Here is a 19,052-nt window from a genome sequence, read left to right as displayed (position 1 = left end):
ATTGTGCTGCTACATAGAGGGGCCTGATTCTCCCTGGTCTTCTACCTTGTACAGTCATTTACAGGCTGTTTTCTGATCTGGTAGCAATTTATACCCACACTGAACACGTTTTGCACTGGCGCAAACCAAAGAGCTAACAATCTAAATAGAAGACCGGAGATGGATAGAGACTGATGGAGGAACACCAGTAAACAGAGACAACATTGGTCACCATGATAGGCAGTGGACTAGCAAAGCAGCAGCCTAACCGGTGTCAGGATTTTTGGAGGCATCACAGCAAAGGAGAGTTGGGAGGAGGAATTTGGAAGAGGATAATGAGGTAGCTTTGCAAATGTTTATGGGGGTGGTGGGGCTCCACCCAGGTGTGAAGGGTAGCATGGGAGGAAGCTCTGAGGATCTGTTTGAAAATGTAACATGGATGGTGAAGGCTGGCATCATGAGCCAATTGGAGGTGAGCATCGATAGCTTGGAAGCGAACGAGAGCTGATGGGTAGGGGGAATTGCCCATGAAGGGCCTTGAAAGTGAAGCCGAGCAGTTTGTTTGATGTGACAGGGAGGAGGGAGCCAGTGGAGGTATGCAAAGAGGGATAATGCGGTCAAAGTGGCAGTCCAGGTGGTGATCTTTGCAGCAGCAGTTTGAGTGGGATAAGACTGCATCTACCAAAGCCAGAGAGCAGGATGTTGCGGTGATCAAGATGTGAGATGAGAGCCTGGATGGGAGTTTTAGCTGTGTTTTTTATACTGTCCTCCTCACTGTAGTAGCTGGAGACCTTCCAGAAGTGCAGTAGCCAACATGTGTCACATGTGGTTTGTTTGATCATCATTGATTTCACTGGAATTTGCTGGCCTGAGTTTCAGAGATGCACTTGCATCTCCTGTTAAAGTCAGTGGGAGGTGCAAGTGTCCAGAACATTTGACAATCATGCCGAAAGCTTTTTTCTTTGTAAACTTCCCCTCCACCAGTGCAGAATGATACATAAACACACTAACCACCACACCACAAATCCTATCAGTATGGGGTCCCAAATATAGATTCTATTCAGGTCTACTTTGTCAGAACATGTTTTTATTTTCACTTTTCTAATACATGTTTTTTCTAGCTCATATCTAGAAGCAAGATGTGGTCTGATCCAAAACACCAAATGGGTGTTCTAATCTGGACCTGAGTTTATCACCAAAGGACCATCCTTAGAATCAAGCCATGCAACATTCGGGTGCCTCCATAATAATCTTCTGGAAATGTCTAATACTAAAGCGGGTTTTGCTAATAGGGCTCAATGTTATATTGATGGCCCTGATTCAGCAAAGCACTTAAGTGGGTGCTCAGCTATTAGCACATGCTTACGTTCCACTGAAATCAAAGCACCTGAAGCTAAACACGTGTGACACAATGGTGGGTGTGTCAGTTCCTGTCTCTTCTGTGCCCATTCCACAGAGGATACGAGTCCGCTACAGCCCCAGTTATAGCGCTTAACTCAAACTAGAGCAGCTTGTGCTATTCGCTCTAGAGCTGCCCCGTTCAACACGGTGGCTGTCACATGCGCTAAAGTGCTCTGCTAAATAGGGAGAGGATTGTTCACAAATTTTAAATTTAAGCACTTGCTTAACTGCTTTGTTGAATGGGGACCATTATTTCTGTCTGATTTCCGGTGTATGCAAAGACTCCAGCAGATGCTGAGAGGTTCCAATCCGAAGCCAGTGGAAAAGAGAGGATCATTGCTTAAACACTAGTGGTAAATTAGGGCTCTCGATAGCTTTATTCCATAATAGATTCTCAATTATGCGTCCTGAATTAGAAAACAAGAGAGAAGTGGGAGCCAGTATCTGCAGCAAAGAGGACCAGGGTCCTCTAATATTAGGTATCAAGGTAGCTGCCTCTGATAATTGAGCAGTTTTTGCATTTATCTCTGGATACAAAGGGATGCTGTCTAGTTGTTAATGAGGCACTTACAATCTCCCTCATGCATGTTATCCCAGCAGTCCCAGTGCCTGTCAGGCTGAGCAGGGAGAATGTGCGCCATTTTCTCTGCCCCCTGGTGATGCCATAGAGTGGGGGTGAGGCCTCATTAGTCTGCTGAAATCTTAGCAGACCCCAACAGAGCATGTTCAGAGGAAACATTTCAATCGCTTTTAACTTTGGGATGTGTAATGAGTCTCTGTCTCTCTCCGTTCCTCCCCCGCCCCGCCCCCCCCCCCCCCCACACACACACTTTACCTATGGGGTTGTGCCTCCAAGAAGGCTAGTGACGTGTGCAGTGCCAAGTGGCTTATTTTCATTCAGCCATTTGAGCAAAAGTAAAGTTGGACTTATTTCTGAAGCTGAAAAAAATGTGTTCGTCTGGTTGGGATCCCCCCCTTAACTCAATTTTTTTCTCTCCTTTAACGCAAAAAGAGCTACAGGGATTTTCCTTCAACTTTGGGCAATTAAAAAATACCCTCCATTGTATGCTGCGGCTGAGCATGAATTGTTCACGTCCATTGAAAGCAGTTTGGCAATGGATCCAAGCAAGTGGAAAGAGGTGTTTATTCAAATGGATGTAGCAACAGAATAAGGACAGTTTTTGCTGTTGGGAAAGCCCTTGGATTGTTATGGCGACGGTGCTAATTTATAGATTCCAAAGCCAGAAGGGACCATTGTGACCATCTAGTCTGATCTCCTGCATAGCGCAGGCCAGAGATCTGCTCCCAAATGATTATATGAATAATGAAATGCCAGGTGCTGAATCAATGGGAGAAGAGCACAGTAAACAGCAGTGGGCCCCAGATTTTTTTTAAACTGCCAATTAATTTCGGGTGCCTCCATTTCCAGGTGCCCAGTTGAGTCACCTTGGGCAGCACTCAGTCACAGATCCCATTGAAGCATGGGTGCCCAGCAGCTCAGAACATCAGAACCAAGGTGTCTCAAGGTAGAAACTCAGAATTAACAGGCACCTCTTAAAACATAAATCTAAATGCATTGAGCTGTGGTCAACCCCCTCTCCCCTGCCCAACACATACACCTTTCAGAGTGTCTACCCTGAGCTAGCAGTCAATGCCACTTTCAGAAGGAGCTCTGAGTGCTTCAGTAGGTCTGAACATCTTTTTTCCTGGGTGCCAAATCCAGACACACTCCACATGGGCCAAACTGTCTCAGACTGGATGAAATTCTTCTCTGTGCCCAGTGCCATTAAATCCTCAATGGAAAGCTAAAATGGGATTCAAGTGGGGCATAGGCTGTGTGGGAGGTAGTGTGTCTTTGGGCTAGGGATTTAGGGGTCAGAGGTTCTACAAGCAGTGAACAGGGTGAGCTGGAAGCAGCTGGTGAAGAGGCTGGAGAATGGGCATCATAGCTGGGGTTCAGTGAATGGAATTACCTGGGGAACTCTTTGCTGCTGGGTTTGCCAGCTCTGTTGAAAGTGAACAGAATGTGTGCAAACACTGAATAAAACAGACCAGGAGAAAACACCATGTCATGAATTTCTCTCCCAGTCAGGAGCCAATCCATGCTGAACTCTGCCTGGGATTGTAAGTGGCTTGTTCATAATCACAGCAATAAGGGTCACAGAATTTAGTCCTGGGTTGCTAATGAAGGGGATACATGATCTTGCACCCCAAGCCTCTGAATTGCATTTTAAACACAATACATCTTTGCAGGCTTTTGGGTGCAGCATTTGACCTTCTTGCTGTTTTTTGTCTTTCTCCAGGCCAAGCATCTTCCTTTACGCAGCAGCCTCAAGATCAGGTGGTAATAGCCGGACAGCCCGTGACTCTGCTGTGTGCAATCCCTGAGTACAATGGCATTGTGCTGTGGATTAAAGATGGACTCGCCCTAGGAGTAGGCCGGGATCTCTCAAGTAAGCCTTGCAAGATTCCTCTGTCCTCTTCCACTCAACAGATGAGCTGTCAGCAATGGGCACGTCTGCGAGGCAGACAGACTGAGACTGATGCAAGGGCGAAATGCGCACTATTTAAAGAAGGGGTAAAAATTTCAAAGACTGTTAAGTGGTATTAAAGCCCCGATGCCCAGAGGTATTTAGCCACCTAACTCCCATTTAAGAATCCTTTTAAGGAACTGGGCCTAAGAGCCTAAGGTATGGCTGCGCTGCAATTAGACACCCACAGAAGGCCCATGCCAGCTGACTTGGGCTAAGGGGATGTTTAATTGTGGTGTAGATACTTGGGCTGCAGCCTGAGCTCTGGGACCCTCCCACCTTGCAGGGTCCTAGAGCCTGGGCTCCAGCCTGAGCCCGAATGTCTACACCACAATTAAACAGCCCACTGAGCCCCTCGTCTGGCACAGGCCAGCTGCGGGTGTCTAATTGCATTGTAGATATACCCTGAGCCTCACTGAAAATCGATGGAACTTGGGCTCCTCTGTGCCTAAATCCCTTTTGAAAATTGGACTTTGGCTCCTAAGTCACTTAGGTACCTTTGAAAATGTTACCCAAGATCTTTACTTTGCCACTTGGTTACCCACAGGCTGGAATTATTTAATCACACACAAGGCACATGGCAGTTGAAAGGTTAATGCAGATGGACAAGACTCCTAAATAAAGCTGGTCAAGAAATCTCTTTTATTTCCCATGAACAATGTTCATTTCTGGTGAACCATTTCATGGGATTTGGGGGGGTTGCATCTAACACTCTCAAACTGGGGGGGGAAAAAGTTCAACAACCCCCACCCAAAATTTCAACGCAAATGCTACTTTTCAGAGGAAAATCGTTTGTACTTTTGGGACAAATTTTTTCCACCAGTTCTGTTCCTGAGTTCTACTCCCCCTGTCACCTGGTAAATGAGACTCTGAGCAAAGCACTGAACCAAGGATGGGAGCCACCGAGGAACTTTTAGGTGCCTAGAAAAGCACAGGAACAACACTCTAATCCACAAAGCCAACTTAGGCACCTAGGCTCCCTGTACAATGAATGGGAAGATATAGGTGCCAGGATCCACAAAAGACAACAGGGAGCCACCTAAACTAGCCAATGGGAGATGCTGACGAGAGAGGCGTGTGCTAAGCCCTGCCCGCCCCCTCCCCCCCCCCCCGTTGGAGTTCCATGCCTAAATCCAGCTGCTGGGAGGTGTCTAGCTCTGTGAACCACAAATGCCTGAAGTCAGGGTGCTTATGCTGTTTCTTGAGGGAATGAGTTAAGCACCTGCCTTGTCCCACACACAGTCTCCAGAGAAGGAGACGGTGCTGCAAAAGGTAAGGTGGCCACCATGACCTCTTCCCCCGCCCCTCTCCGGATTTTGAATCTGACCCAGTCTGGTAGGTAGCCTATGAGCACACCTACTGGATCACCCATGGAATTCAGGCTGCCAAACACCTGCCTTCCTCCACTTTGTGTATCGCTCTGCGGCATAGGAGATAAGTGTCTGGAGGCCTAGCAGGAGGCAGCAGTGTGCATGCCTAGAGAAAGAAATGTGGTTAGATATTTGGTTGCATGGGTGTGTTCTCCCTGTGTGTTGTCCCAGCTCTGTGCAGACATTTGGCACAGGAGACCTTGAGCAAACCGTCCAATGACCACAAAGCTCCATTAAGGTATGAAGGCACCCAGCCAGTTTTATTGTCGACGAAACACAGTAATAGCACCTGGAAGGCTCTATGAGGATACTAAGACATGTATGCCCATGACAATGGACACAGCTCAGTCAGTGGCGGGACTTTCCACAGTCCCCTAGATTGGCCAAAGATACTCCTTCTGAGATACATATTTGTACCCTGATATAAACAAGTTACATACTGTTATCCTGACCTTATCTTTTAGGAGGGGTCAGTGTGTTTCTGTTATCCCTGGCGAATGTTTTTGTGCCATCCTTGATATTGGGATGTGTTTGGGTGAGTTCTCTGTACTTCGCACTTCTTAGGAATGTGTATTTCTGCACTATCAGCCCTGTTTTTGCCAAATTCTGTGAGTAGGTCCTGCCTCATAGCAGCCCTCTGATACAAGGGCTTATGTCTCAGGCTCTCTTCCTACTACAGGTGCCAAGAGAGCTTTTACCCTGAAAATGCAGGCGCCGTGTTTAGGTGCCTACCGGGTTCAGCAGAAGTTTTGTTGATGGCAGTAGAGCCAAAACTGAGATTTTTGGCACCTAAACTCAAGACTTAGGTGCCTAAGTACCTTTGAAGATCTGAGCCCAAGTGCTTAACTTTAAGCATGGGCTTAAATCCCAGTGACAGATAGAAATGACGCATGAGCTTAAAGTTAAGCATGTGCTTAAATGCTTTTGTTAATTATGGATCTACTATAGTAGATAGTGCTGACAACTTTTCCCCATCCCTCCTGCCCTCCAAGTAAACTCATCTGGCTGGGGCATGGAAAGGAAACAATGTCTGAAGTGCAGGTGCAAACCACTGCATCTTTACAAGCTGCTCCTGAAGAAAAATGAATGTTTATCCAGGTGTTGCCTGTGGCACATAGTGTTTGGGAAATATATATGCAAATGTTGCAAAACAGGCTGTCATTCATGATATCTGCATGGCAATTTCAGATGCTGCCTATTTAAATGTCTTGTGTTTTTCCATCTGTGTGTATTGCAAACACTGACCCATGTGATAATACTGAAAACTTTTCATACTAGAGAACACCATAAACAAAAGCAACGTGTCTCCATTTTTGCATGCCAAATCTGAAACCCATAGGGCCTGATTTACAGAAGGGCTGAGCACCAACAGTTCCCATTGAGCTTCATGGAAGCTGTGGGTGCTCAGCACCTGTGAAAATGGGGCCCCAGAGTGCACAAAAGCACTGGCCGCTTCTGATAGTGGACAATCATTTCTGAGCGCAAGTTAGTGGAAGAGGTGAGAAGCGAACCCACATTATCATTTTCGGTGACTTTAGACTAAGGTCTAACGCATGCTCCCTTCTTTCCTTAGTCACTGCTCTTGTCTCAGACTTGCCTGCATGTGCAATCCCTTCTTTAAAGCCATTTCAAAGCTTGATGCAGTACATTTCCATGTACGTTAGAGATCTGAACTTTCCCTGCAAGACATTGCATGGTGAATGGGTAACAACTCCACTGAAGCTCCTGGCTCGTGCAAACAACTTGGACAATTAGCAAATCTGGGTCTGCTTTAGCAAGAGAAATTGCCAGCTTGCATGATACCAGCTCAGCTAGTCACCTAATTAGCTAACTACAAACAAACCCATCATTTGTATTTCTTACAGTTCAGGAGAGCAAATCCTGCTTTTGAGAGCTTGCAAAACAACAAAAACACAAGAGTGCCAAGATGCCTGCACCACATGGTGCATTAATCATCATCAGCTAGGGAAGACCTGGGCAATAGAATCCTTCGCTCCAACATAGTTCAGGCTACCAGCAAAATGAAGTTGGTGATGGTTATGACTCTCAATTCCTCATTAGGCCTTGCTCCAGAAGCTCGTTAAGCACATGCTGCATTTTAAGCTCATTGAAAATAATGGAAGTACTTGCTTCAAGTTCAACAGCTGTATCCTGTGTATTGGATCAGGGCCCTCAAACTTGCTGCTTTTAGCACCTTCAGTCTGAGCGCTTTGGAGACGTTAATGAACTAGGTCACCCGGCAGGGCAGTGGCAGAACCATGAATAGTGGGATTAGTGGAGTTGCTCACCTTGGAAGCCTTTTGCAGCATGATATTTCTAACCAATGCAAATATCAGGGCAATGACAGCAAGAGGCAGAGATCCTGGGAAAGGACTGCCTGTTACAGATGCGGCAGGCCCCTGGTCTGATTCATTCCCATGTTTGGTTTCCTTTCAGGTTTCAATGAGCTGATAAGCATGAATTCGCTTCACTTTCTGCTGAGACCTTCCTTCTCAGATACACATTAAGTGTGACCCTTGAACTCCTGATAAACTGCCAGTGTGGCCCTGTAAACAGCCACACTAGCAACATAGCTCAGTTGTTGCTTAAAGCTCACCCCCTTTCTGGGGTGTTCCTTTTTATTCCTTAGCTTGAATCCTTTCCTGAACTCCTAGGGGTGTCCCTGCAGCACCTGCTATCCCCACATCTAGCTCTCCTTCATCTTAAAGGAATTCTCAGTATCCTACAATGAGACCCACGCGATCTGGCTACCATGATGAGTCAGCAGAATGGCTCTGCACCTCTGTTAAGGTGCCTAGAACCTGATAGCTGGTCACAGGCCCTGTGCTGGGGAAAGTCTGGGAGTCTTGATTTACATTACAAACTCTTAATTATCAAGCTATTACTGCCTGGCTACAGCCTTACTTGTATTTTGCAGGCTATCCGCGCTATTTGGTTGTGGGGGACCATTTGTCGGGAGAACATCACCTGAAAATCCTGAGGGCAGATCTCCAAGATGATGCCATTTATGAGTGCCAGGCCATTCAGGCGGCCATCCGATCCAGACCAGCCCGGCTGACTGTTCTTGGTAAGTCCTGTCTCCTTCTGGCATGGGCACGTTGGGGGAGTTATTTTGTTTTCTTCCTTGGGATTGCAATGAGTGACTTTTTCAAAATGTATTTCTTTGGTAAACCAGCTGGTTCAGAAAGGAACTCATGGTCCGAGCTATCTGCGCAGCATATTGATCTGAAGAGGGAATGTATAAGGAGCCCATGACCCATACACAGCTGAAGTAATCTTAGGATAAATCACACATACAGAGCTAGAACCCTGGTACTTCAGCTCTGCAAGTATAGGTGCCAATTCAGCAAAGCACTAAGCACACACATAACGTTAAGCACATAAGCAGTCCGTGACTTCAGTGGGATTGTGACAGCACGAGGTCCCATCCTATCTTCTGCTCTGTCTATACAGAGTATTCAGTTGTCTATTTACATTGTTCTTCCCACCACCATTACTCATCCATACACCACATCTGCCCCTCCTCAGTCTTCTGTCCAGGAGAGGAAAGGGAAGAGATCTCCCCACCCAGAGATCCTTCTTGGTTCTGGCTTCACTAGCTTGCCTCTCTGCCCAGCACATCTTTCCTGTGCTGCCTCCTACCCTCTGCGTTAATGTACTAATTAGCTTTTAGTCCTCTGCAGCCCATTCTAATCTGCTAATTAGGTCCACTCCCAGAGGAATTAATTGCTGTTTAAGTGATCAGAGTGCTGGCTCAGCTGCTGATTTCCAGCACTCTGACTCCGGGCTCAGTCACCTGCTTAAAGTTACATACATCATGCTTACCTGCTTGGCTGGATTGGGCCATAAGAGTCTACCACTTCAAGAGAGAGATTTCTCAAGGCTGGTAGTAGTAGTAGGTTCTTTACCCTCAGGCCATTCACAAGAGGTCGATCTCTCTCTCTCCCTCCCTCCCTAATGCACAGCCCACTGCTGAAGGGAATGTGCATTGTGGGATTGTAATGGAAGGACTTTCTGTACTGGTTTACTGGCACTGTGCCAATATACTGTGCTGGTGAGGGGCTTGTGTCCCTGTGGGAAGGGGAATAACTATGCTGGTAAAAGTGGAGGGTGTTATTATAAGGACACAAAATTAAATGTGGATATGTGTCAGCGGGAGGTTTGCTAGTAAAACTTTCTAGTGCAGACTAGGCCTTAGTGAAGCTGCTGAGGAAATGTAAGTATTTTGCTTGAAATTTCAAAAGAAATGTTCTGCTTCACAAAAAAAACCAGAATTTTTCTGATTTTTTTTTCCCAATGAAAAACCAAAACATTCCCAATTTTTTGGTAAAAATTTTCAGTTTTCAAAAAGCAAATGCTTTTGGGATTTGGGTGGAATTCCTGTGGAAATTTTCCTTTATTTTTGTGGAAAAAAGATAATTTCTTTTTTTTAAAAAAAAAACACTTTGATGGAAATGTTTTGATCAGTTCTAATTATTAGTGAGCAAAAAAACCCACTTCATTAATAACATTTAAATTGTGCATCAATGGAGTATATCTACCAGAGAAAATTACTTCTAATTTATAGATATAATTTCCAAAGAATAATTCTTTGAACTCAAACAGCCTCTAAAGCATGAAAGAAATCTGGAAATGAACAGGAAAGTAACACAGTCCTATTATTCATGCCCTATACTCCTTCTCCACTTAAATCACCCCATGCTAGCTACTTCTCCGCATCTTCCCTAATCTGTGTCTCCTTCTTGTGTTGTGTAATAATAATATGTTACAGAAGACATACAAAAGAAATAATGTTCTTTAATTAGAACTAAAGATTCCAAAATGAATTTAGTCCCAGGGTGCATAAGCATACGTCAGAACTGAGAGCTATTGCAACATGTCGATTTGAGCAGTAAGACGTTTTTATGGATCAAAGGGAAATCATTATTATCTGTGGGGTTATGGAACGTGTTGGATAGATGTTCAAGTGAATATACATGGTATTTGCTAATTGGCACATTTACCTAGGCTGTTCAGCGGCTCACATTTGTAGTATCTTCTTTTAAGTATATTAAAGTTATAGCACACTGGAATATGAGATTTGCAAACTCCTGGCAATGTGTTCCTCTTAACTTTACATGTATTTATGCAGGTGGTCAGGGGAAATTTAAGATTGGCTAAGGAGGTGTCTGTGGTAAATCCGATGAATCATTAGCTGTCCATTGACAAAAGTTTGAGTACCTTTGTATTAGGACACCTTGTCCATCTGTCTGTCATCAGGAATGAAGATGAAGCTAGCCACCGACTACATTTAGTGACTCTGGCCGGCCCTCAGTAGGGAAATTCAGTGGGTATGTAATGAGCAGGAGCCCTGTGTATTGAGAGAGAGGTCTGCTGCCTAACAATCGGATGATAACATTTGGTGCATTGAGCTACAGGTACAATTTACTGTGCATTAGGGAAGCAAAGGGCATATTTATACAGGAAAATGGAGAGAAATTTCAGGTAGTTACCAGAGTATAATGCCACCAGCTGTGCAGATATTTCTCTTTAATTCAAATCTTGTTCATGCGGATTCAACTGGCCTGCTTTATTTCTGAGTTAAGTGAGCTCCACAAGCATCTCCATGATGAGATGGGTAGAGTATTCCTCAGTTACAGTGCACTGGGTGAGGGGAATGTGACAGGCTACATAAGAACAGCCATACTGGGTCAGACCAAAGGTCCACCTAGCCCAGTATCCTGTCTTCTGACAGTGGCCAATGCCAGGTTCCCCAGAGGGAATGAACAGAACAGGTAATCATTATGTGATCCATCCCCTGTTGCCCATTCCCAGCTTCTGGCCAACAGAGGCTAGGGACACCATCCCTGCCCATCTTGGCTAATAGCCATTGATGGACCTATGTTCCATGAATTATCCAGTTCTTTTCTGAACCCTGTTATGGTCTTGGCCTTCACAACTTCCTCTGGCAAGGAGTTCCACAGGTTGACTGTGTGTTGTGTGAAGAAGTACTTCCTTTTGTTTGTTTTAAACCTGCTGCCTATTAATTTCATTTGGTGACCCCTAGTTCTTATGTTTTGAGTAGGAGTAAATAACACTTCCTTATTTACTTTCTCCACACCAGTCATGATTTTATAGACCTCTACCATATCCCCCCTTAGTCATCTCTTTTCCAAGCTGAAAAGTCCCAGTCTTATTCCTCTCTCCTCATGTGGAAGCTGTTCCATACCTCTAACCTTTTTGTTCCCTTTTTCTGAACCTTTTCCAATTCCAATATATCTTTTTTGAGATGGGGCAACCTCATCTGCACACAGTATTCAAGTTGTGGGCGTACCATGGATTTATATAGAAGCAATATATTTTCTATCTTATCTATCCTTTTCTTAATGATTCCCAACATTTTGTTAGCTTTTTTTGACTGCCGCTGCACATTGAGCGGCTGGTCTAGTTATCACTTAAGTCAATGTAATTTAAATTGTTCAGGGGTGTGAAAAGACACCCCCCCGAAGTGACGTAAGTTACATCGACATAAGCGCTGTCCACACTGGCACTATGTCTGTGGGAGACCCTCTTCCACCGACATAGTTTCCATCTCTCTCAGAGGTGGAGTAATTATGCTGATGGGAGAGCGCTCTGAGACTTGTCCTGAGTCACTGGCTCTGCTGCATTGAGTGTAGATCAGGGAGTCGAGTCTTGCTCAGACAAATAGCATGATCTTGGCTAAGTCACTAAGGACAGAGATTTCAAATTGGGTGCCATTACCAGGTAGGCAAGCGTCATCTCTGACGATCAGATCCCTTACTTAAGTGTCTAAATATGGACTAATGCACCTAGTTTTAATTTGAGAATGTTGGCCATAACTTCTCTGAGACAAATTCAGTGGGGTTGCACAATGGCTGTAAGTCAGGGCAAAATCTGAGGAGTCTGAATATACCCCTCTGTAAAATACGTGTAATAATAGCTGCCCATGTTTGTGTGTGCTTTGGGATCCTTACGTGGCAGACATATGGAAATGCCAAGTATCACAGCTGGCAGTGAAGACTGCTGATTTGACTGGCCAAGTGGAGGCAGGATGTAAAATCACTTCCGCTAGCTCTTTCCTGGTCACTGTATTACCCAGCTTAACATCCTGCCTGTAGAGGGCCCCATAAGGGCCAAAGGAGACAAAACGAAAGTAGCATCCTGGGTTGTGGGCAGAGCCAGAGGCTGCTCGGGAACAGGAAGAGTAGCCTGGAGGCAGCAACTTGAGCACTGGCTGCAGAGAGAAGGCTGGGCCCTTGGCTGCTTCCCTGCCTGGCTTTCAGCCCTATAGCTAGCTGTGTGTTGTGCTTTCTAGCAGGAGACCAACAGTATCAGCGGCAGGAATTTAAAGGTCAACAGCTGCAGGAACTCATGGGGTGCTGTTACCATATTCCTTGTACTGCGCTGCCCCTAAGGGTTGGGAACTGCTGATTTGATCATTTTTGGTAGAGTTAATTGGAAGATATTCTTTATTTTTCCACAGAAAAATACCAATGAAAAGGGGAAAAAAGCATTTGAATTTTTTTGCTTTTGTTTTGTCAGTTAAATGGAAACCATTTTTGTCCACCCCCTTCCTTCTCTTTTCCCCATTTTTTTACACTTATGTTTTTGTTCGCTTCCCTCTCCCCCAAATCCAAGAACTGGAAAATTTCTACCAAAATGAATGTTTTTTCCATGAAAATTGAAAAGCCATTTTTTGGTTGAAAAATACTCGTACTCAAAGTCTGGGAGCGTGGCTGGGGGCCCACCAAGGGCAAGAGCCATCTACAGCACATGCCTCCAGCCTATGGTACACAAAACACCCTACCAGACATGTAGCGGGGATAGGAATACCACTGACATCCTAGTGTTACAGTATGTTTACTTGCAGTATATTATTCAGACACTAGATGTCTGTGTGTGCTATATAGCATTCCAGACAGGGTATGGTCTCTGGTAAACAAAGGAAGCACAGCTGAGACTTGAGCTATGTGGAAGCCTGTTTGTTGGTGTCTATTATTTTCAGTTGCTTTGTTTAATGTCTTTGATTTAAGAAGATCTGTGATTCCATATACTGTAACACAGAGGTTACAGTACATGAGACTAGAGAAGCAAATTTGGTGCTGTTTCTTTAGTAGATCCCTCCTACATTCCCAAACCCTTAACATATTTCAGTGCAGGTAGATCCTTATTTGGGATTGGTTGTGCCTCCCCTGTACCTCCCAAATTGCAACATCACATGCCAAAATATACAAAGTAATTATCCTTAAATCAAACTCCAATAAGCATTTTTCTTACTGTGTCTGCCTGTATATTCCTACTATTATCGATGGAAATCTTTTGTGGCTGGTTTGTGGGTGTACAGTGAAATCAACATTTGCTGACATTGATTTCACTGTACACACACAAACCAACCACAAAATTATTTCCATCGATGATAATAGAAATGTACAGACAGGCCCAGTAAGAAACATGCTGCTTGAGAGCTTAGTGGAGTTTGATTTAAGGATATTTACTTTATCTATTTGGGCATGTGATGTTGCAATTTGTTTTAATGGTTAAGTTTTAACTTTTTTAATCTCGACATCTACTACAGTCATCAAAAATTGTCTGATTCTCCCCACTGACTGACCTTCCCCCTTCCCCACATTTTCACCCAGTTTTGAGAGTTGAAACTGATAAAAGTAGAAAAAAATGCTTAAAAACAAACATCAATATCTGTCAAAATTATAAAACAAAACAAACTTGGAATTCTGCCAGGCCTGTTTCTTCCCCCCACTGCTGACCCAGCAGATCCACTCCACCAGCTTCCAGGCCTGTATTTCCCTTCAGACTTCTTTCTCATTGATCCAAGAGGTACATAAGTGTAATGACTTTATAAAACACAGAAGCTGGAGCCTTTCAAGTGTATTAATAGCAAGCAGGCAATCTCTAAAAGTTGGAAGAAAGTTACCCTGAGGCTTATAGGAGGTGGTTGCCTTGGAAGTTTTATTACTGTTTATCGGAGTCCATGATGCACTCCGAGAGATTTATTGCTGGGGCTTGCCCAAGGAAAGAACCATTAACACAGTCACATTAAAGCAACAGGGTCCGGGTGGAGCTCCGCAGGTGGAGCATTGAGAGTGAGGACGGCAATGCCCGAGAACTAATTGTCTTTCTCTCTGCTGGTGGTGGTGGTGATCTGGACACAGGCACCATGTGGGGACTGGTAATGAGACCAAGCCATTCCCTTCAGTGGCAGTGATTTCTCTTTATTTACAGGGGCGCTCGCTGCATTTATAGAGGGAGGCAAAGCTATTGCAGCTGTTTTTTAGGCCTACAATCTAATAAAACTGTGTACACGGCCACTATAAAACCATACCGCTGTACAAATAACCGGCAGCTCTGAGTCCACAAACTATGTACAGCTCTGTACAAAGACAAAGGACTTGGGGCTGGCTGTAACACTCTTCTAAATAGTTTCCCTGTACCATGGTGACCCTTCCTTGCAGCGAGTTTGCCTCTGAATCCTCCTCACCCCTGGGTTTTACACAGCTGTATCTCCTTCTAGAGAACTGTTCCATTATGCCAGGGGTGGTGGGTTTCCACACACTGCTGGAAGGAAAGGTGCTTCAAGTTCCTTCCTAACTGGGAGTGTGTTGCTGCATCCCACCTGGAAGGGCGCCTGAGAGATCTGCAGCTGTTCCAAATGCAGGGTAGCGGGCCAGATCCTCAGCTGCTAGAAATCAGCATAGCTCCATTGAGCTAATATACACCAGTTGAGGGCCTGGCTCATTAAGTTGTGGTCAACTGGCTCCTGCATGTGTGTAGTGGTGTCCTCTATGGGATAGAATCCAAGCTGCTCAAACTGTGTGTCATAGGCCCTCTACTGGTGCAGCTAATAGAGATTAATCTTTCGCTGAAGGCCCCTTAGGCTTGTCAGTCAGACTCCACCATGTGTCCCCAGTCTCCCTTTGATTAGCCCATGCAAATAAGGTGAGGATTTTCCTTAAAGCTGTGTGGCCTTGTTCTGTGATGTACTGTGTGCCCCTTGCTCGTAGACTGGATTACCTACACAAGTCAATGGAAACAATAAAACCTTTGGAAGGGAATAGACTTTTCCAAGATGGTTTGTGCCCACACTCCTGGGATCTCTCTGGCTTCATGTCAGGGGGCTGGTCTGTTCTAAAGTGTTCTTTGGCTGCCATTAACCCTGGGCTGAGTTCTGAGGTTCCGACAAAGCCCAGTGTGATGCTCCACCTAAGCTTCCCAGTTTCACCTGGTCTTGGGCTGAGACTGCAGGTTCTACACAGCCAGGAGGCAGAACCCTAAACCCTTCCCAGACTTGTGTAGGAGACGGGGAACCTGTTTGTTTGCCAGAGCCCAATCTGGGCTTTGAGTCTGTACTGACTCGGACATGTATCACATAGTGCTGGGTTTCCTTGCAAACCCTTACGTTTGCCTCTATGTGCTAGTCGGTTGGGGATGGGGTTTGCAATAATTGTCATCAGTTTATTGCCTCCACCATCGCCTGGCTTTTCTAAACTCCAGTCTCCCTCCATCTTCTGCTTCATGAGCCATTCTGCCCTCAGAAAGTACTCCTGCTCACCCCCTCCCATAGCTCAGCCTTGTATTTCCTGCTCGCATGAGTCTGTGCTGTCTAATTCCACACTTAGGGGCATTAACTTTATGCACGGTTGCTACCAGGAAATTCCCAAATGCTGTCTAACTCATTTTTTAACTCCTGTCACTCATGTCTGACAACAGCTTTACGGGTCTGGTGCCTCCTACTTTCCCAGCTCCACTGCCGAGCTTACACCATATTTTAATTAAATATTTAAGATTTTGTCACGTTGTTTTCAAATCTACACTGTTAAATGTAGTGGAACGGATCATTCCATAAACCTTGGAAGTCCAAACACTCAAACAGATGAGCCTGTTAGTATCACTTACCGCCGCTTGCTTTTGGGATAAGAGTTTCGCTCCCAGAGAACGAAAAGGAAAATTTTCCCTACTATTCCCACTGCTGCCTCCATTCAAATATCTCTCAGCCCCATATACCTGTGTTAATGATGGATGCCTAGCACAGGGTTTCTGCATCCTTACCTGGAACAATAGGAAACACTTTTACAGCACATTTCACCCCATGGCTTTTTCCAAACTTTACAGCGGGGTGGGCAACATGAGCCTGAGAAGGAGCCAGAATTAACCAATGTACATTGCCAAAGAGCCACAGTAATACGTCAGCAGCCACCCATCAGCTCCCCATCCCCTGCTCCCAGGACCTTCCGCCCCCTGGCAGCCCTGCCGATCAGTGCCTCCTGCTCCCTCCCCACACCTCCTGATCAGCTGTTTTGTGGCATGCAGGAGGCTCTGGGGTTGAGGGGGGAGGACCAAGGGCATGGCAGGCTCAGGGGAGGGGGCAGGAAGGAGTGGAGTGGGAGCAGGGCCTGTGGCAAAGCCAGATGTTGAGCAATGAGGCACATTGGAAAGTTGGCACCTGCAGCTCCAGTCCTGGAGTCGGTGCCTAGACAAGGAGCCGCATATTAACTTTTGAAGAGCTGCATGTGGCTCCGGAGCCCCAGGTTGGCCACACCTGCTTTACACAATCAAGAGTCATGATGCTGGGCTTACTGGGGGTATCACCTTGTGGTTAGGTCTCTGGGCCTCCACTTTCTCCCGTCTCTGGTGGGTCTTGCTAGCAAGCACTCCGGCACTGTGAGCGCCCAGCTCGTGATAGCCAGTGACTTGGCCCTCTGACCGGGTCACCAGTTTAGTTTGTCCCCTTCTAGAGTAACAGAGTTCAAGGAAATACAGGCAGCAGGTTTGAAACCAACAAAAGGAAGTATTTTTCACCCAACACACAGTCAACCTGTGGAACTCCTTGCCAGAGGATGTTGTGAGGGTCAAGACTATAACGGGGTTCAAAAAGAACAAGATAAATTTGTGGAGCATAGGTCCATCAATGGCTATTAGCCAGGATGGGCAGGGATGGTGGCCTTAGCCTCTGTTTGCCAGAAGCAGGGAATGGGCGACAGGGGATGGATCACTTGATGATCACCTGTTCTGTTCATTCCCTCTGGGGCACCTGGCATTGGCCACTGTCAGAAGACAGGATACTGGGCTAGGTGGATCTTTGGTCTGACCCAGTATGGCTGTTCTTATGTACTTATATAAAATCTCATGTCCTCACAACAGGGAGGGCCTTTAGTACACCTCCTGGTCCCTGTTGGTGGCTCACCCCGGCCCTGGGGCTTCCAGCGTCTCTGCCCTCTTCTTACTGAGATTTATGCCCCCTCTGTAACAACAGTGGTTGGTAGGGGAACCAGGGCCCTTGCATTCCACCAGGCTCTAGCCTAGTACCCCATGAGAGGCAACGACTTTAAGCACCTTGGAGTTCTTCAAAGCTGCCTGCCTGGGCCACTTCCTATCATCCACCTCCCCCAAAATCTCCAAGGCCCACGTAAGATAGAAAAGAAAAAACAACTCAACCTCCAGCCTGGCTGGGCTTAGCTGCTAGCCCCTTCCTGGCAGCGAAGGCTTCTGCAGCATCCTGGTTCAGGAGCTCTCGGTAAATCTGTCCTCCCCTGTCTGTCCCCTTCTGAATGGTCTGGCTCCCTTTTAAGCTGTGCCTGAAGCAGACTCTGCAGGTGTAGTCACCTGGGCCCAGAACTGCTTCTTAACCCCTTCAGTTCCAGTGTGGGCTTTATACATCCTATCACGCTGAGAAGCAGCCACCTCTGCAGGGGGTGGGGAGGGGGGATGGGGACGCAGCAGCTGTTTAACAGTGCACATTACACAACACAGAGTTTAGGACAGGAAGTTAAGTCTCTCATATCCAGCAGAAGCCACATAGTGGAATGTATGATAGTGGGACATAACAACTCTAATAGGACCCTGGCCAGGACACTAATCTAGCAAGAGATGCCTCAAGATCCTTCCTGAGTACTAATGGTCAGGACTTTCGTTTTAGCTCTCATCTGAAGCTAGCCACTTCCCACTGATCAGTCTTTCTCGACCTGTGCTGGATTATTAGGACCATATTAACGGCCTAGAAGACTGCCTCCAGCTGAGTCACAAATCCATGCGCAGGGCTCTGGCACCTTTGAGAACGTGAGACATTTATCCAAATAGGGATCCGGCAGCCTCTATTGTTTTCGTTTTGCTTTTGGAATATCCGTGAGTGGGTTGTTATTTCTGCAGCTTGATTTGAAAATCATAACCACTCAAACATTCTGGCACTGTCTTCTATTAATTCTATAGATTACGCATGGCTAGTTCTGTGCTCCTTGAGCTGTATCAGGAATTTGCAATAGGTCAGATAAATCACATGGTATTTTTCTCTTCCCTGAATGGATGAGCCCACAGATATGTGCACACGTGATTTAAACAGCTGTGCCAGTAAAGTGGGATCCTGCAGACATTCAGGGAAAGTATCCCCAGTTGGATCATCTCAGGGGTTTGAATTTGGAACCCATGGATCTGAAAGCACCAGCCGGTTACAGGCTGAGCCAAAGGATCAGCTCTTAATGGAAATTTGGAAGCAGCAAACTTATTAATCCCAGTATGTTATCCACCCATTAGACAGGGCCAGAGCCCTCCACTGAGTTAACGTGGGTTACACTTGCATGGTGGAAACCAATACCTATAAGTTCCGAGGGGAGTGAATGTTGGAGGGAAATTCTCTGTTTTGCATTATTTCAAAAGCACCGTGGATGATTTTTTTTTTTTTTTTTTTACTTTCCCTTGCAGCCTGCTGGTATCATTTGGGCACATCTCACCTAATCAGTTTGGTTCTAGCTCTCATCTGAAG

The 19,052-nt window shown here is 45.8% G+C and overlaps 1 protein-coding gene across 1 annotated transcript in view; it reads left to right on the top strand.

Annotated features, from left to right (window-relative positions):
• KIRREL3 (kirre like nephrin family adhesion molecule 3) overlaps window positions 1–19,052 on the top strand; it is a 292,205-nt gene that overhangs the window by 37,034 nt on the left and 236,119 nt on the right. Inside the window, exons 3-4 of the mRNA XM_077839635.1 lie at window positions 3,684–3,833; window positions 8,199–8,348. Coding sequence (XP_077695761.1) covers window positions 3,684–3,833; window positions 8,199–8,348 — 300 coding nt within the window. The remainder of the gene's footprint in view (window positions 1–3,683; window positions 3,834–8,198; window positions 8,349–19,052) is intronic.

This window comes from Eretmochelys imbricata, chromosome 22 (assembly GCF_965152235.1).
Source record: "Eretmochelys imbricata isolate rEreImb1 chromosome 22, rEreImb1.hap1, whole genome shotgun sequence".
NCBI classification, from domain to species: domain Eukaryota; kingdom Metazoa; phylum Chordata; order Testudines; family Cheloniidae; genus Eretmochelys; species Eretmochelys imbricata.
Note: the sequence above shows the minus strand (reverse complement) of the source record. Positions and strands in the feature narration are given on the sequence as shown.